The sequence below is a fragment of the Gorilla gorilla genome, chromosome 1, assembly GCF_029281585.2.
Source record: "Gorilla gorilla gorilla isolate KB3781 chromosome 1, NHGRI_mGorGor1-v2.1_pri, whole genome shotgun sequence".
Lineage (NCBI taxonomy): Eukaryota > Metazoa > Chordata > Mammalia > Primates > Hominidae > Gorilla > Gorilla gorilla.
Window position 1 is genome coordinate 54,737,549 of NC_073224.2, and position 17,029 is coordinate 54,754,577.

At 53.3% G+C, this 17,029-nt stretch overlaps 1 protein-coding gene across 2 annotated transcripts; it reads right to left on the reverse strand.

Moving 5' to 3' along the window:
- Positions 1-6,014: 6,014 nt before the first annotated feature.
- On the reverse strand, positions 6,015-12,824 carry ELF3 (E74 like ETS transcription factor 3). 2 transcript variants are annotated; one of them, XM_004028152.5, is made up of 9 exons: positions 12,485-12,824; positions 11,892-12,062; positions 11,018-11,239; positions 10,760-10,852; positions 10,437-10,556; positions 10,160-10,249; positions 9,898-10,014; positions 9,171-9,366; positions 6,015-7,985 (listed from the first exon to the last, which is right to left on the reverse strand). In XM_004028152.5, the coding sequence occupies exons 2-9, from the start codon at positions 12,052-12,054 to the stop codon at positions 7,871-7,873; spliced, it is 1,116 nt and encodes a 371-aa protein (XP_004028201.1). In that variant the 5' UTR covers positions 12,055-12,062; positions 12,485-12,824; the 3' UTR covers positions 6,015-7,870. The 2 variants fall into 2 exon arrangements, with proteins under 2 accessions (XP_004028201.1, XP_063565723.1); XM_063709653.1 differs by having other exon boundaries at positions 6,070-7,985; positions 11,892-12,058; positions 12,367-12,824.
- Between the last annotated feature and the right edge of the window lie 4,205 nt (positions 12,825-17,029).

The following is a 17,029-nucleotide window of genomic DNA, read 5'->3' on the forward strand; positions in this document are numbered from 1 at the left end:
TCAGCTCCAGAGCTGACATGCAGGTTCCAGTAACGGGCGGCTGAGCTGGGCTAATTGCTGCTGCTGGTGCCCCAGCCCAGCCCTGCACGTAGCAGAAGGAGAAGGAGGAGGAGGAGGAGCGTAGGATAAGAATGAGAGGGCAATGCTTCCAAGGGTTGGCCACTGTGAGGTTCTGAAGAACTGAAAACTCACTTTCCATCCACCCTGCAGGATCCAAGGGTCCCTGGAAAGCAATGCTCATTGAATCCACCCTCCACCCCAGGCATGTTTGTATATCCATAGGGCATTCCTCAAACTGCACGTCTAATGGTGGGGTTTTAGGCACCCATGCAGCGGAGACTTTTGTGTTGCTCAGCACCTCTCAAAGCAGAGTCAGCTGTGGAATTGAAGAAAGAAGGCAGGGTTCAAGCTCCGGTTTACTAAACTTACTACTATCTCTGAGAGCTTAAGCTTTTCTTAACCTCTCTGAAGCCTCAGTTTGCTCATCTGTGAAATGAGGCACTTATCCTCTACCTTGTTGAGAGGTTTATATAGATGTCTTTGGAATTTCCTAGGCTCTAGCCTAGGCTTTCTTTCTTTTCTTTTCTTTTTTTTTGAGATGGAGTCTCACTCTGCCACCCAGTCTGGAGTGCAGTGGCATGATCTCAGCTCACTGCAACCTCTGCCTCCCAGGTTCAAGCAATTATCTGCCTCAGCCTTCCGAGTAGCTGGTATTACAGGCACCTGCCACCATACCCAGCTAATTTTTTTGTATTTTTAGTAGAGACGCAGTTTCACCATCTTGGCCAGGCTGGTTTTGAACTCCTGACCTCATGACTCATCCGCCTCGGCCTCCCAAAGTGCTGGGATTACAAGCCTGAGCCACTGCACCCGGACTTTTTTTTTTTTTTGAGATGGAATCTCACTCTGTCGCCTGGCTGGAGTGCAGTGGTGTGATCTCGGCTCACCGCAACCTCCTCCTCCCGGGTTCAAGCGATTCTCCTGCCTCAGCCTCCAAAGTAGCTGGGATTACAGGCACCCGCCACCACGCCTGGCTAATTTTTGTATTTTTACTAGAGATGGGGTTTCGCCATGTTGGCCAGGCTGGTCTCAAATTCCTGCCCTCAGGTGATTTACCCGCCTCAGCCTCCCAAAGTGCTGGGATTACAGGTATAAGCCACCGCGCCAGGCCGTAGCCTAGGCTTCCTACTCCCCCTGGGTGACCTCTTCCCTACTGGGTCTTCTGCACACAGCATGGAGCCATGCACACAGCAGACAGTTAATGAACACAGAGAGAATGAATGATGTATGTAAAGCAATAACTTAGTAGATACTCAGTAAGCGGTCAGCTGTCAACATGAAGCTGAGGCTCCATTCAACATGTTTTGTGACTTTGAGCAAGTTACCTTTCTTTTCTGAGCTTCAGTTTCCTCATCTGCAAAGTGAAGAGTGTTCTACACTGAGTGCTCTGTCCTACAAATCACTGGTAGTTATGATGTAGGGAGTAATTGTTTTTTTTTTTTTTTTGAGACGGAATTTCACTCTCATTGCCCAGGTGGAGTGCAATGGCGTGATCTCGGCTCATTGCAACCTCTGCCTCCCAGGTTCAAGCGATTCTCCCGCCTCAGCCTCCCAAGTAACTGGGATTACAGGTATGCGCCACGACGCCTGGGTAATTTTGTGTTTTTAGTAGAGACAGGGTTTTTCCATGTTGGTCAGGCTGGTCTCGAACTCCCGACCTCAGGTGATCCGCCTGCCTCGGTCTCCCAAAGTGCTGGGATTACAGGCGTGAGCCACTGCACTTGGCCAATGTAAGGACTAATTTAAGGTGCTTGTTCTTCCTGAAAAAAGATGGGTTGAGGGGGAAATACATGCAGAGCTATTACATGGACAAATGAAGTTCTGCCAACTCTCCTCCCTCAGCAGAGAGAGGGGATGGGACAAGACTGCTGGGCAGTGGTGGCATCTTTGGACACTCTGGGTTAAGCAGCCATTTACAGCCCAGAAGACCATGCAGAGATAGTCCAGTGTGCATGAGGGCCCATGCTATGCCATGCACTGAATTGGGTTAAAAGTCAATGGTTTTGGAAGTAAGAAAACTCAATACTTCCCAGTAAGTATCAGAGGCTCTGGTGTCCACCCCAGGCCCTCATAATAGAAGGATCTGGCTGGGCTTCCATACTCATGAGCATCCTCCCATCCCCCGCAACCCACTTCATTCATTTACTTGTTGACAAGCCCAACGAGCCATCCTTTTGCCAAGTAGAGGGGGTACAAAACATGCTCCTAGCCTGGGAGCAGTAGGTGAGAGAAGCATAGATGTTTTTAACCAGGGGTTGAAAACTTAGTGCTTCTGGGGCCACACAGGTACTGCATGGTGGAGATGGTGGTAAACTACATGCAAAGACTATATGGAGCAGCCTCACTCCATTGTGACAGATTGTGGTCCAGGGAGAGCTGACCTAGCTGGGCCAAATCTTCTGATTCTTTTTTTCACATTTATTTTTATTTTTAAATTTTTTTGAGACCAGGTCTCACTCTGGTGACTTGTAGGACAAAGCACTCGAACAATCTTCATTTTGTAGATGAGGAAACTGAGGCTCAGAAAAGGAAGGTAACTTGCTCAAAGTTACAAATCATGCCCCGGCTGGATTGTGCAATCAGAGGTTACTGCAGCCTCGACCTCTCAGGCTCAGGTGATCCTCCTGCCTCAGCCTCCTGAGTAGCTGGGACCACAGGTGCACACCACCACTCCTGGCTAATTTTTAAAAAATTATTTGAGAGACAGGGTCTCCCTGTGTTGCCCAGGCTGGTCTTGAACTCCTGGGCTCAAGTACTTCTCCTGCCTCGGCCTCCCCTTGTTGCGATTTCAGGCATGAGTCACCTGGCCCAGCCAATTTTTTAAAAAGACAAGCCACAAATTCAGGGTTTTTTTCTGTGAAAATTTTCCTACTTTTAAAAACTTGAGACAACTTGGGCCAGGCACAGTGGCTCACACCTGTAATCCCAACACTTTGGGAGGCCAAGGCAGGCAGATCACGAGGTCAGGAGATCGAGACCATCCTGGCTAACACAGTGAAACCCCATCTCTACTAAAAATGTAAAAAATTAGTCAGGTGTGGTCATGGGTGCCTGTAGTCCCAGCTACTCAGGAGGCTGAGGCAGGAGAATGGTGTGAACCCGGGAGGCAGAGGTTTCAGTAAGCCGAGATGGCACCACGGCACTCCAGCCTGGGGGACAGAGCGTGACTCCGTCTCAAAAACAAAAAGCAAAAAACTTGACAACTTGTTGATTTTTTTGTGACTGTGGCAAACATATCTGTAGTAGAAGGCGTGGTGGGTAGTTCAGTGGAGCTCTTATAGGCCAGTGGCAAATGGAGGCAGGGGTGGCTTCCTGAGTGCAACCTGTGCAGTGGTCCCACAGGGCCCTGTGCTTGGAGGACTGCACCTCGTGCATGGTTCATGCTCTGCTCTGCTGTTGCCATTTTGAAATTTTTAATCATTCTTTTTTTTTTTTTTTTTGAGATGGAGTTTCTCTCTTGTTGCCCAGGCTGGAGTGCAGTGTCATGATCTTGGTTCACTGCAACCTCCGCCTCCCAGGTTCAAGCAATTCTTCTGCCTCAACCTCCAGAGTAGCTAGGATTACAGGCGCACGCCACCACGCCCAGCTAATTTTGTATTTTTAGTAGAGATGGGGTTTCGCCATGTTGGTCAGGCTGGTCTCAAACTCCTGAACTCAGGCGATCCACCCGCCTCGGCCTCCCAAAGTGTGGGATTACTGGCGTGAGCCACTGCGCCCAGCCTAATAATTCTTTAACAAGGGCCCAGGCTTTCACTTTGCACTGGGCTCTGCAAATTACCAGGCCTGTCCTGACTGGAGGCAAGGGCTGAACCCATCTGGTGGGGGAAAAGGACCAAAGAGGAGGTCAGGAAATGCTTCATAGAAGGACCCCGAGGGAGGAGGTGAGTCGTGCAGGCAGGCCTGGGTGTGGCTATGTGAGACTGTGAGGTGGGAGTGTGTTGCGTGCGCCGGTGTATGCAAGTGTGTGAGGTTGTGAATACGGTCCATGCGAATGTGTGAGAGCAGGCAGTGTCTGCAGTGCGTGCAGGGGCATGTGAGTGAGGGCTTGTGAATATTTATCTTTGTGAGTGTGAGTGTGTGTGACTTTGGTTCCCATGAGTGTGTATGAATGTGTGTGGTGTGTGGGGGAGGTGGTGGCCAGGGCAGGGAGAGTCACGGGGCCATTTAGCAAATATTTATCGAGCACCTCCTCTGTGCCAGGCGCTGTGCAAGGTGCTGAGGTGAGTAAGCCCCAGCACTTGCCCAGAGGTGCTCACAGCCCTGCGAGAGAGAGAGATGTGTAAACAGACAACGGCAGAGAGAGACAGCAGATTGAAACCAGACTCCTCAGAAATGCAACCCCTTCACCCACTTCCCCCGGGAGAAGCCAGACTTCCCCCAGGAGAAGCCAGACTTCCCCAGAATTGGTGGGACAGGTGGGGCTGTGGGAGAAGCCAGGAACTGTCCCAGGGGGCCAACCCCAGGCCCTCCTCAGGCACACCCAAACACCACGGGAGGGGTGACCTCCCTCTGACCTGCTCAGCGACACACCCAATCCCACAGAAGCAGATAAGAGGTGACCAGCAGCTCCGGCAGGGCGGGATATAAACAGCCCGGCCCTGTGGCTTCCTCCCCACCCCCACTCCCCAGCCCAGGACACACCTGAGGGGATGCAGACTCTGGTGGGTGAGAGACGGGGCCGTCTCCTGCTAGGAGGCCCCTGGACTGGTGAGAGTCGGGGTAAGGGTGCCTGGTGCCCGACAGAGAGGGCAGCACGGAGGCCAGCCCAGGGGCCCGTGCCAGGACTCTGCAGCATCCTGAGGGGTGAGAGGGCAGAGAACTGTTGGGGAGAAAGACGTCCCTCCCAGGGCTGCCGTCTTCCAGGCTGTCCCAGGCGCTGCCCTGCAGAGGCCACCTGCCCAGGTGGTCTCACTGAGCTGCAGGGTGGAGGCAGGCATGCTGTGAGCTGGCCCCGCTCTCACCCAGTCAGTGACTTCAGCCCACCACTAGCCTTGTAAGTAAAATGGGGACACCTGGTCTCCTCAGCGAGCTGTGGGGCGGATCAAATGAGATAATGGGATGAGGAAAGCGCCTCATAAACTGCAGATGGCAGGGCAAAGGTCAGCACGCAGCGGGCAGCACCTGCCCCCAGCCCTCCAGAAGAGGGTGAAGGGGCTGAGCGCCATATTCCCAGCCCTCCTCCCTGCCAGGATCTCCTTTAGAAGCTGAAGAGGCTGGGAGTCAAGGGAGGCTGAACAAGCATGTCCCGGGCTCCAGAGGCCCCTCCCCCACTTCTTGGCTAGGTGACTTCAGGCCACACTGGGTCACCTCTCTTCTTTTTTTTGAGACAGAGTCTTGCTGTGTCACCAGGCTGGAGTGCAGTGGCATGATCTTAGCTCACTGCAACCTCCGCCTCCTGGGTTCAGGTGATTTTCCTGCCTCAGCCTCCTGAGTAGCTCGGACTACAGGCGCGTGCCAGCATGCCCAGCTAATTTTTATATGTTTAGTAGAGACGGGGTTTCACCGTGTTGGCCATGATGACCTCGATCTTCTGACCTCGTGATCCTCCCGCCTTGGCTTCCCAAAGTACAAGGATTACAGGCGTGAACTACCGCGCCCAGCTGGGTCACCTCTTTTAAGGGTGCAAGGACCCCGAGATATTGTGGCTAGGGAAACTAGACCAGAGTCTAATGCATAATTTCCAAGAAATGGGGTCATTTTTAGACTAAGTAGCTGTGAAAGCTTCCCCAGCTTCTGAGGCTAGACCTACGCCCTGGCCCGCATCCCCTTTGTCTAACTGGCTCACACTTCAGAAGGGAAATGTAAGTAAAAGCCTTTTTCCAAATGGCTCCTGGATTCTGGGTTCTCTCATGACCTCACTTTCCTCTCCAATCAACTTCCCCACTCTCCTTTTCCACCATTCCTTGCTTCTCCAGAGCAAGCTGCATTTCCAGAAATCCACACACAAGCTTTAGTTTTTCTAAGATCCCTTCTTTATCCACATCACTTCAGCCAACAATCTGATTGGTATTTCCAAGACAACAGAGCAGTATTTCAAACTCATGAATGGGATTTTAATGTGCTGTATGGAATTTGAAGCCTCAAACTTAAGGAACTTTCCACCTGGAAAGCATTCTTAAGTAACATCAATGAACTGTCCTCCCTAAAACCTAGACACAGTATCACTGTGGAAACAGAGTAATAGTTCTGGAATCGATTGAGGATTAGGTTAGGAGCGCCCACACCGGGAAAAGCTCCCGGGAAACGGTTTTAGGACAGAATCAAGGCACACCTGTGGAACCTCTTTCTGCATCTGTCAAATGGGGACGCTGCGTCTCCTCTCTTCTTAGGAGAGGATTAAATGAGCCAGAGTGGGCTAGCACAGTGCCTGGCATGAGACTACACTTTCACTGGGTGCTATACTCACTACCTGGGTGACAGGATCATTCGCATCCCAAGCTCAGCATCACACAATATACCCATGTAACAAACCTGCGCACGTACCTCCTAAATCTAAAGTAAAAGTTGCAATTAAAAAAAAAAGAGAAAAAGACTATACTTTCAACAAATGCCAACTCCTTCCCTCATTCTTTCTCAGCAAGTACTCATCTCCATTTTGTTTTGTTTTTTTTTTTTCCTTTACAAGATCCTAACTCTGATTTTGTCAGACTCAAAAGCTGGCATTCATATTACAGATATACAGTTTACAGCACACTTGGCTGGAATGCAAAACCATCTATTCCACAAGGCCAGCCATGCAATTCTAGACATCTTGAGAACATCAGGTCCAAACCCTAGCCTAATAGGAAAAATCAGTCCTAAACAGGACAGACTTGGTCAAGGTCAAGGTCACTCGAGCGGTGTCATGGCAGCAGGATGCTTCTGACCTCAGCTTTCTGAGTTCATGTCCTTGCTTGCATGAAGTCTTGTAAGCATTCTCCAACAGTCTCAGCTGCTTCCTTTGCTCGCCTCCCAGCCCAGTCCATGTGTCTGTAAGCCCACACCTGCTACAGGAAATCTGTAACTCCCCTCTTCGTCAGCCTTTGCCCTCACCCTCAGCCTGGTAGACCTTCATTTTCCTCCCCTCCAACCTCTTGACCATATTCGATCCAAAGGCCCAAATTTCAGTACACAGGTAGCTAAGACAAAGGTTAGAAAAAGCCCAGAAGGCACTTTATTGGAGGTCTCTGCCTCCATTCACAGGAGAAAGGAGCCGGGAGCCCCATCCTGAGGGTCCCAGCATCAGCCCACTGGAGGGCCTGGAACAGTCCAGCACTCTGTGGGAGAGGAGTGGGGAGGGGAATGTTTTAGAAAAAATAGATCTCTATGTACATCTGACATATTTATAGCACATAAATTAGGGAGTGCTCTGACCCCTGCCCGTGGAGCCCAAGCACTGAGCAGGGAGGTGAACGCCAGTCCTGAAAGAAGGTGCTGGAGCCCCTGCTCTGTCCTCTCCATCACGGTGCTCCCCTAGGGCCTCCCCAGGCCTCCTTGGCTCAGTCCAGGTGTCTGCAGGAGGAAGGTGTTGTCTGCATTTAGTGTCTGAGACTGGGTTTGAGGAGGCACCATATAAAAGGAGACACACTTGCAGCTATAAAGTCAGCTTCAAACCCCAGGGCTTGTAATTCCAAGAGGAGGGTGGGGAGGCGAGGCCATAGTCTCCGAGTCCCAGGACGATGGCTGACAATACACCAAAACATCAGCTTCTCTCCACAGCACAGCTGGGAGCATTCCCCAGTGGAGGGGCCATCTGGCCTGCCTGTCCTCCCAGGAAGGTTTGCAGGCCTCGAGTGGTCCGTGAGTTTGGTCCAGGGTATAGTTCCAACCCTCAGTTCCGACTCTGGAGAACCTCTTCCTCCTTCCAGCCACTTGAGTTTTTGCCAAACTTGTAGACGAGTCGCCGGCCATCCACCCGTTCCAGGATCTCCCGTTTGTAGTAGTACCTGGGTGAAGAGAAGGATGGTCAGAGGTGCTTTGGCAGGAAACGGGCCCCAGGCTGCCAGCCCGCCTACCTGGCCCGCGTTACCCCCAGGTAACCCATGCCCACTGGTCTCTGCCTGACTAAGCTGAGCCTGACTCACACTTCCTAAACTCCTCTGTTCTTCACACTCGCAAGCAGAAGCTCTTTCCCTACATTGGCCTGTAACTGTGCCCAGGACACAGGGCTCTTTGCCTTTGCTTCTTTGTATCCTATGGCTGTGACTGGGGTCTGATCATTAAATTACATGATTTTTCAGGCCAGGCGGCTGGGCATGGTTGCTCACGCCTGTAATTCCAGCACTTTGGGAGGCTGAGGCGGGCGGATCGCTTGAGGTCAGGAGTTCGAGACCAGCCTAGCCAACATGGTGAAACCCCCGTCTCTACTAAAAATACAAAAATTAGCTGGGCATGGTGGCAGGTGCCTGTAATCCCAGCTACTTGGAGGCTGAGGCACAAGAATCACTTGAACCTGGGAGGCAGAGGTTGCAGCGAGCCAAGATTGTGCCACTGCAGTCTAGCCTGGGTGACAGAGCGAGACCCTGTCTCGAAAAAAAAAAAGAAGAAGAAGAAAAAAGAAAAGGCCAAGCATACTGGCTCACACCTGTAATCCCAGCACTTTGAGAGGCCGAGGCAGGAGAGTCATTTGAGGCCAGGAGTTTGAGACCAGCCTGGCCAACGTAGAGACCCTTGTCTCTATTTAAAAAAGAAAAAGAAAAAAAAAGTAAGTACATGATTTTAGGGCTGGACAGGATCTTAAGATGATCTAGTCTACCCCTGGACATAGGAGGAAACTGAGGCCCAGAGAAAAGCAACCTAAGTGCTTCAACGAGGAGAAAGCCAGGCCCTGGGTGGGCACGGCTCCTGCCCCCTTTCCCACTCTCCAGGTGCCTTCCTGAGGACGAGCCTCACAGGCGATACAAGAAATGTTGCTGCTCGCTCAAGTGCACTGTGTCTGCTGTCTGCCAGGCTAATACTTTCTCCATGTTGTCATTTAATCCACAAAGTAGGCTAACCCAGATGTTGTCCTCACTCTACAGGACTCAGCCCTGTTGCATGAAGCCAAGTGGCAGCCAGGAAGAGGGCGGTGGGAGTGTGAGCGCCTGTCCCCATGTCCGGCTGTATAGTGAGGGTCCTGGCCGCCAGCTCACCTCATGGCCCGGCTCAGCTTCTCGTAGGTCATGTTGCTGTTCTTTTTCTTTTGGCCCCACAGTTGGGCCACAGCCTCGGAGCGCAGGAACTTGAAGACACCTTCATGCCGATTCTCCCACTTCATGAGGCCCTCGTTGAGCTCCGGGTGGATGAGGATGTCCCGGATGAACTCCCACAGGTGGGTGCCTCTGGGCGCTGCAAGGCCAGCCTCCATCAGTTTGCCATCCAGGTGTCCCCTCTCACCCAAGGCCAGCCGGCCCTGCCCGCCCCAGTGCACTGCTGACTCGGCCACAGCATGCAGCAAGCCTCTCCAGAGACCCCGCAGTGCCCTCTGTGCGGGTACTGCAGTGACTGCTTTTCTCCTCAGCCCACGTAAGACCCACCAGCTGCCTCCTCACATTGAGGGTGTCCCAGAGGGCAGGACAGTGGCCAAGTGCAGAGAGAACTGGAGTCAGTGGACAGGACACTGGGGTCAGTGGACAGGACTCTGGTACCATGAGCCTCCCACTGGGAGCCTTATTTCCTCCTCCTCTCCAGGACCACCAAGCCAGGCTCTGCAATTAGGTGGTGACCGATACCATAGAGCCCCCAGCTTGTGCACAGCCTTACCAAAGGCCATGCGGAGGCCAGAGAAAATGGGAGAAGGGATACCCGCAACGACCCGCAGTGCCCCAGAAAGCCGCTCAGCCTCGGCGCAGGGAGGACCCAGGTGCCCCCGGAGCTCACCGTGCTTGCTCTTCTTGCCCTCGAGACAGTCCCAGTACTCTTTGCTCAGCTTTCGGGGCCGGCCTCGTTTCCGCTTCCCGTGCTTGGGATCCCCCTTCTTGCAGTCACGAAAACCATCTGTGGGGACGGTGGTGGAAGGTCAAGGAGGGGCAAGAGGGAAGTTAGGGAGAGTAGCCCCTCTACAGGAAAAGGCTGCAGGAAGAGCTGGGCCCCCTGTGCATTGCTAAATGGGACGCCCTCTTGGGGACCTCCCTCGACTCACCGCTGGGGAAGAGCTTGCCATCAGTGGGATCCAGGTCCACGTCACTTCCACCGGAGTCTGAGGAGTGGGAGCTCCGAGAAGCACCAGTCCCTGGGAGGTGGGGTCAGAGTAAGTCCCCTGCCGGCCCACCCTCTGCTAAACCACACTGCTGGCTCTCAGGACACACTTCCCAGCCTGTTCCTGTTCCTGCCAGAAGGCCTGAGTTCTGGTGCTGGGAGCCAGAGGGAACAAGGGACACTTCGGGGAAGGGAGGTTGTGGCCCAGAGAGAGCTCTCACCTGCGGTGGAGACGTCAGAGCTGCCGGGGGAGGGGGCTCCTGCGCCACAGCTGCCGGGGTGGTAGGGGCTGGCTTGCTGACCGTCGTCCAGCAGCTCCTGGGCAAAGGGGCTGCCCTGGTCTGGGAAGAGGAGGTGAGAACTCAGAGAGGGCTCAGGGGACCAGACCAGGACAGGTGAGGCTGCCCATGGGTCTGATGACCTGCTGCAATTTTTCTAATTGAGGGAGGAAGAAGTCTGGAGAGGGGGTCATCTCTAGCACTCTGTGGAGGGGCAGGGATGGGACAAGACAGGCTGGGGAAGGAGGGAGAAAATGGGTTCTCACCAAAGGGCCCTGGGTCTAGGGCCTCCTGGAAGGCCATGCCATCCTTCTCCAGCAGCTCAATGATCCAACTGAGCTCATCAGAAGAGCTGGAAGCTGACAAGGAAGGAAGGAAGGGTCACACTCCCCTCATCCCTCCCTCAAGGGCTCTCTCTGGCTGTGCAGCTGGCCCAGAGCTCCAGGGCCTGCCTACGGCCACACTGAACTCAACTCGGCTCAACATGTGGAGCTGCTCCCCAGCCTCCAGGGGCCTGGACTCACTGAGGTCTCGCAGCTGGGCATGGAGTTGGTCCCCCAGAGGCCCAAAGACTAGACGCAGCTCCTCAAGGGCACAATTGCAGAGGGTGGCCCCATCCATGTCACATCGTGAGAAGTCAATGGCGCTTGCGTCGTACTTGTTCTTCTCCACTTGGTAGCTGATCCAGTCCAGAACCTGCGTCTTCGACCAGAACTGGGGCTGTTCCCCCAACCAGCTGGCCTTCTCTGCAAGGGCCAGGAAGGGAAACAGGCTCAGCTCAGGCCACCCAGCAGACCCTACAGCCCCATTTTTTTTGGGGGGGACGGAGTCTCACTCCTGTCACCTAGGCTGGGGTGCAATGGCACGATCTCGGCTCATGGCAACCTCCACCTCCCAGGTTCAAGCGATACTCCTGCATCAGCCTCCCCAGTAGCTGGGATTACAGGTGCCCACCACCACGCGGGGATAAATTTTTTTTTGTATTTTTAGTAGAGACGGGGTTTCACCATGTTGGCTAGGCTGGTCTCGAACTCTTGACCTCAGGTGATCCGCCCAGCTCAGCCTCCCAAAGTGCTGGGATTACAGGCGTGAGCCACCACTCCCAGCCCACACAGCCCCATTCCTGGAGCACACTGGGGATTCACACCTCAGCCCTTGGAGCCATCTCAAGAGTAGGGGCAGGAGGTAGCATTCACAACACCCTTGTCCTGGTATCTGACACCTCCCTCTGCCTGTCACAGCCCCACAACCCCCAGCACCTCAGTCACTAAGTCTTAGCCTCTAGCCCTGGAATTTGCCTAGAGACCATCCTCCCTGCCCATTCCCCCATTTGTCTAACAGGCCCTTAGATGGATCTGTCTCCCACTCCGTGCCCCATCCCACCCCGCTGAGACCCACCTGTACCCTCCAATGACATCTGGGGGTTGCTCAGCGTCAGTACCAAGTCATCAGCCCCAAAGGTGGCAGCAGGGGGAACAGAGGCCAGGGTGGAGTCCTCCGAGCTGTACATCGCACTGAAGTAGTTGCTAAAAATGTTGCTAATCTCACAGGTTGCAGCCATGAGGCTACCTGTGGGTAGGGGGAGAGAGGATGAGGTTGGTGAGGGGACAAGAGTCCTCTCCTTACACTCCCAGCTACTCTGCTTTGCCCAACCCTGGGCAAGAGTAGCCCCCAGGGGCAGGAAGATCAGCAACTCTGCGAACACCCTCTCTTCAAGAAGGGCTCCAAGATCTCAGACCAGGGCAGGACCACAGGAGCCTCCAGCTGGGCTTCCCTCCTCAGATCTCTGGGGCCCTGGAGCCAGACTGGTGGCGTCATGGCCATTCTGCCTTCCCAGAGACAATCTCTCTCTGTTCTTTGACCCTCAGGACACCTACGCTCTTGCTCGGAGATCCTAGGCTGGAGTGCGCAGGTTCAGAACTGCAAATCCTCTGCACCCCTCTGCAGTTTCCCAAGAGCTGGGCTAGGGAATGACAGGCGGGGAATCCTACCGGAGTGGCGGAGTCCGGCTGTGGCAGGCAGGCCGGCAGGCGGGAGAGAAATCCAGTTCCGCCAGGTAGCGCTGAGGTGTCTGGTCTCTGCGCTCCCCTACCCGGCTCTAAATAGAGCCTGGAGGGAGCTCCTCCCTGAGCTCAGGCCTTTATAGTGCGTCCCCTGCAGTAACCTGAGCTGGTGTCTCATTGGATGGAGGGGATTTCCTGGCCTTTAGACTGGGCTCCTGGCCCCAGGTGATTTGCATATTCAGTGCCACTTGGCCCGGATCTTAGCAGGCGGTGCTGGGAAATCAGGCCCGGCTGGTTTAATGATTGTCAGAGTCTGTCATCCCGCACCCTCTGGGGTTGGGCACGGGGCACTGGCCTGGGCAGGTGGTGGGAACGTTGCTGGGGTGGGCATCTGTGCTTTCGGCTGCCCTCTGGCCCAGGAAATTCCTCCCAGGGGCCAGGCCAGAGATGGGCCAGGCAGGGGGAGGGCAAGTGAGGGAACATGAACCCCTGGCTGACCTGGGTCAGAAAGCTGCCGGCCCCTAAATTCCAGAGATTCAGCAACGAAGAGGCCTAGTAGGGAGAGGAGTTACTAGGTTTAGGGGTTTTTCCCAGAACACCCAGGACTCTGGCCAGGGGCTGGGAGGTGCTCCAGGCTCAACGCTGGGCAATACTCATGGATTAATTGGTGGTGGCTGGGCCTGCCAGCCTAGTCTTGGCCCCAGGGTCCCCACTAAAGGGCTCCTTCTCCAGCACCCACTCTGTTGGCAAGGTCTTCACTACCATCACCTGCCTGGACTCCATCCAAGCATCAGGGTTGCTGCAGTTGCTCCTGAAGAGACCCGGCTCTGCTTGAAAGTTCTTCCCTCAGCGCCTGCTGGAGCCCTCCCTGCCGGAGTTGCCAGAATCCACACGGGTAAGCTCATGCCTGCTCTCTGGACCCCATCTAATCTCTGGTTCACTTGGCCCAGTTTTCCAGTACCTTCTGCTGCCCTCTAGTGGTCAGAAGCCTGACTACCTGGGTCACGTCATTCAAAGAAGAGGGAACGCATAGTATTAATATATTTACCAAGCACTTTTCAACATATTCTCTCATTTAATCCTCACACCAAAAAAGTCCTGTAAGGAATGCATGGTTATTCCCATTTTATAGACATGAAAGTTGCAGTGTGGAGGGTTCCCTTAGAATGGCTTGCCCAGGCCACACAGAGTTGGTGAAGGGGTGGAGCTGAGATTCACATCCAGGTATGCAGGTGTGTTGTACACAAAACCCTCGCTCTTTCCCTGCACAGGACTCAATGTCTTCGGGCTTCAGAGTCTTCCCATCCAGCTCCATGGCCAGAGCCCTTGCCTTCCCTGTGGGCAGAGTCCCCCATGTCTGTGGTTGTCTCTATGGACTCAGCCCAAAACACAATGGATAGTGTCTTATAGACCCGTCTTGAGACCCTGAATGGGGTAACACAGGTGGTTGAGGCAGGAGACTTGTAGCCAGCATCTGCAACTGTGTGATCTTGGGTGAGACCCTTGGAGTCTGTGCTTGTTTCCCCATCTATAAAAAATGAGGTTGTCTGAATTTAATAATCCCTAAGATCTCTTCCAGATCTAGTATTTTGTTTATTTTGTTTTGAGGTGGAGTCTCGCTCTGTCGCCCAGGTTGGAGTGCAGTGGTGTGATCTCTGCTCACTGCAACCTCTGACTCCTGGGTTCAAGCGATTCTCCTGCCTCAGCTTTCCGAGTAGCTGGGATTACAGGCACCCACTGCCATGCCCGGCTTTTTGTATTTTTAGTAGAGACGGGGTTTCACCATGTTAGCCAGGATGGACTCGATCTCCTGACCTCATGATCTGCCTGCCTCAGCCTCCCAAAGTGCTGGGATTACAGGCATGAGCTACTGCGCCCAGCCCATATCTAGATTTTTATGCATCTAAAATGTAGGATCCGGTGGCTCACACCTGTAATCACTGCATCTCAAAAAAAAAAAACAAAAAACTTAAAAAAAATGTAGGATCTGTGTGACCCACCTCCATTAATGCACAACTTGGGGAGTTCCTGGCCACCCTCAGCCAGGGTGGGTGAAACGGTTACTCAAACAAAAGGCGACTCCACCTTCTACAGATACTCCTTCCTTTAACTCTATAGCCTGAGGACTAAAAGTCCTGCGCAGAGAATCTGCTTCTTACCTTACCTTCTTCCTCTCTGAAGCTCCCAGGTGCCTAGGAGAGAGTTAATGTCCAGGATTCCCCCTCCCCCCCCCCCCCCCGCCCCCGCACTGGGCCAGTGCAGGCAGGAGAGCCTGGGGCTCAGTAGGATTTTCCCCAGCCCTTCAGGGGGCCTCCCCCAAGGAGCCTGAGGCAGGCACACCCTCCACCCAGTCCCTCACCCAGGAATGTGGGAGAACCGGCTTCTAGCCCCAGGGCTGCTCACGTGCTCCCTGCCCTGAAGAGCATCTGGCTGGGGCTCCCGGAATGGCGGGGTGAACAGGAGGATGTACGAGAAAAATGAGAAGGCTGTCAGCTCCCTTGCCTTCTTGGGGCTTCCTCACCTCTGACATGGAGCTGAGATAAGGAATCCCTACAGGCTGGCAGCTTGAGATAAGTGGGAAAGACTTGGATTTGAGGTCAGTGCCTTGGAGGCATGGGGATGGGGGTGGGGAGAAGGTTCCAGGATAGTGGTCAAGAGAGCTATGGAGCAGGATGCCAGGGGCTTCCCAGTATTCCATGATGGCAAAAACAACCCACTGGCCTCCCCTCTCCCCACAGAGCTTGCCCACATGGCAGCACAGCCTCATCTTTGGGATGGGAGAATGTCCTACAAAAGGACAGGCACATCCAGTAGTCCTGTCGGGTACCAAGGTGGTGAGTGAGGCAGGCTGCACAGCTCAGGATACCCACGCTATGTAATGGGAGACCCCACAAAGTTAGTGGAGTCACAGCACGGCTGTTAGAGGAAGGGCTTCCAGCCTTTCCTTCCACTGACCCTTCATGATTACTGGGCCTACTGGTGCTATAGGTTTTTGTACAGAGCAAGGAAAGATAGCTACTGATAAGCTAGATAAAAGGTTGGGGAGAGGGGGAGACAATTGGATAGCCCTAACATAGTCCTTGCCAATAACATATTGCCAGGAACAGTCCTGAAAGAGCCACGGAAGCAGTTTGCTGTCAAAATGCCAGTGCCTGGAGAAGCTCTTCCGATACCGGGCCTCCAGATCCCTCACCTATGACCCACATCACCCTCTCTGATGGTGGAGCTGTGTGCCACGGGGCAGAGGCCTCTCCAGTCTACTACTTGGTCACCACTAGTCCCTTGCTCTTGCTGAGTGAAAGCAAATCGACTCATTCCCAACCCTTGTGCAGGGGAGGGAGGAAGCCTGTTTGATAACCTAAATCCGAGGACAGAGCAGAGCTGCGAACAAAGCCTGTTTCAGGGGTGCCCTGTATTTAAGAAAGGCAACTGAAACACACTAAATATTTCTTCCAACCCTCCCCTCATCCCACTCCCAAACCCAGATTGCTAACTGTTTAGGTCCCCATGTTGAGGCCAGGAAATCACAATTTAGTGCTAAGTTCTAAAGACTTTACTGATTACCATTCAAATAGTTATCTAGGATCAAAGACAGGTGAGGCCCAGTGAAGCCTTGGGGATGGGCAGAAGTGTAGATAAAAAGTCATAAGACACTTTAATTTTTGAGACAGGGTCTCACTCTGCCACTCAGGCTGGAGTTCAGTGGCACAATCAAGACTCACTGTGGCCTTGACCTCTTGGGCTCAAGTGATCCTCCTGCCTCAGCCTCCTGAGTAGCTGAAACCACAGGAATGCACCACGACGCCCAGCAATTTTTTTTTTTTTTTTTTGAGAAGTCTTGCTCTGTCACCCAGGCTGGAGTGCAGTGGCATGATCTCAGTTTACTGCAACCTCCACCTCCCAGGTTCAAGTGTTTCTCCTGCCTCAGCCTCCCAAGTAACTGGAACTACAGGTGTGCGCCACCATGCCTGGCTAATTTTTGCATCTATCTTTTTTTTCAGTAGAGATGGGGTTTCACCGTGTTGGCCATGCTGGTCTCAAACTTCTGACCTCAAGTGATTTGCCTGCCTCAGCCTCCCAAAGTGTTGAGATTACAGGCGTGAACCACCATGCCCGGCTTTTTTTTTTTTTTTGGTAGAGATGAAGTCCTGCTATGTTGGCCAGGGTGGTCTCAAACTCCTGGGCTCAAGCGATCCTCTCACCTCAGCCTTCCAAAGTGCTGGGATTACAGGCATAAGCCACCGTGCCCAGCCCATTTTTTTTTTCTTAGTGATGGAAAAGATAATAAGAATGCTGCTGCAGAGAGAGAATTCAGCTGCTTCACGGAGAACTGGAATGCTATTCCTTTTTCATTTTCCTGCACCAGCTGTGCCATTTTGCCATATTTTTTTTCATATGCATGTGTAGGACACCCACCTCCTTCACCCTGGCTGTTCCCTGAGGACAGGAAAACACTGTCATTCTCTGGGCCTCCCCCAGTGACCTTTCCTGAATAAACACAGTGAGGACCTCTGGTGGAAGAAATTTAATAGT

Excerpts from the sequence above, each read along its gene's own strand:
- ELF3 (XM_004028152.5), bottom strand. The coding sequence starts at position 12,054 with ATGGCTGCAACCTGTGAGATTAGCAACATTTTTAGCAACTACTTCAGT. Across the intron at positions 10,250-10,436 it reads CTCTGACGTCTCCACCGCAG|GGACTGGTGCTTCTCGGAGC; the intron begins GTGAGAGCTCTC and ends CCCACCTCCCAG. Across the intron at positions 9,367-9,897 it reads GGGCAAGAAGAGCAAGCACG|CGCCCAGAGGCACCCACCTG; the intron begins GTGAGCTCCGGG and ends CTGGCCTTGCAG.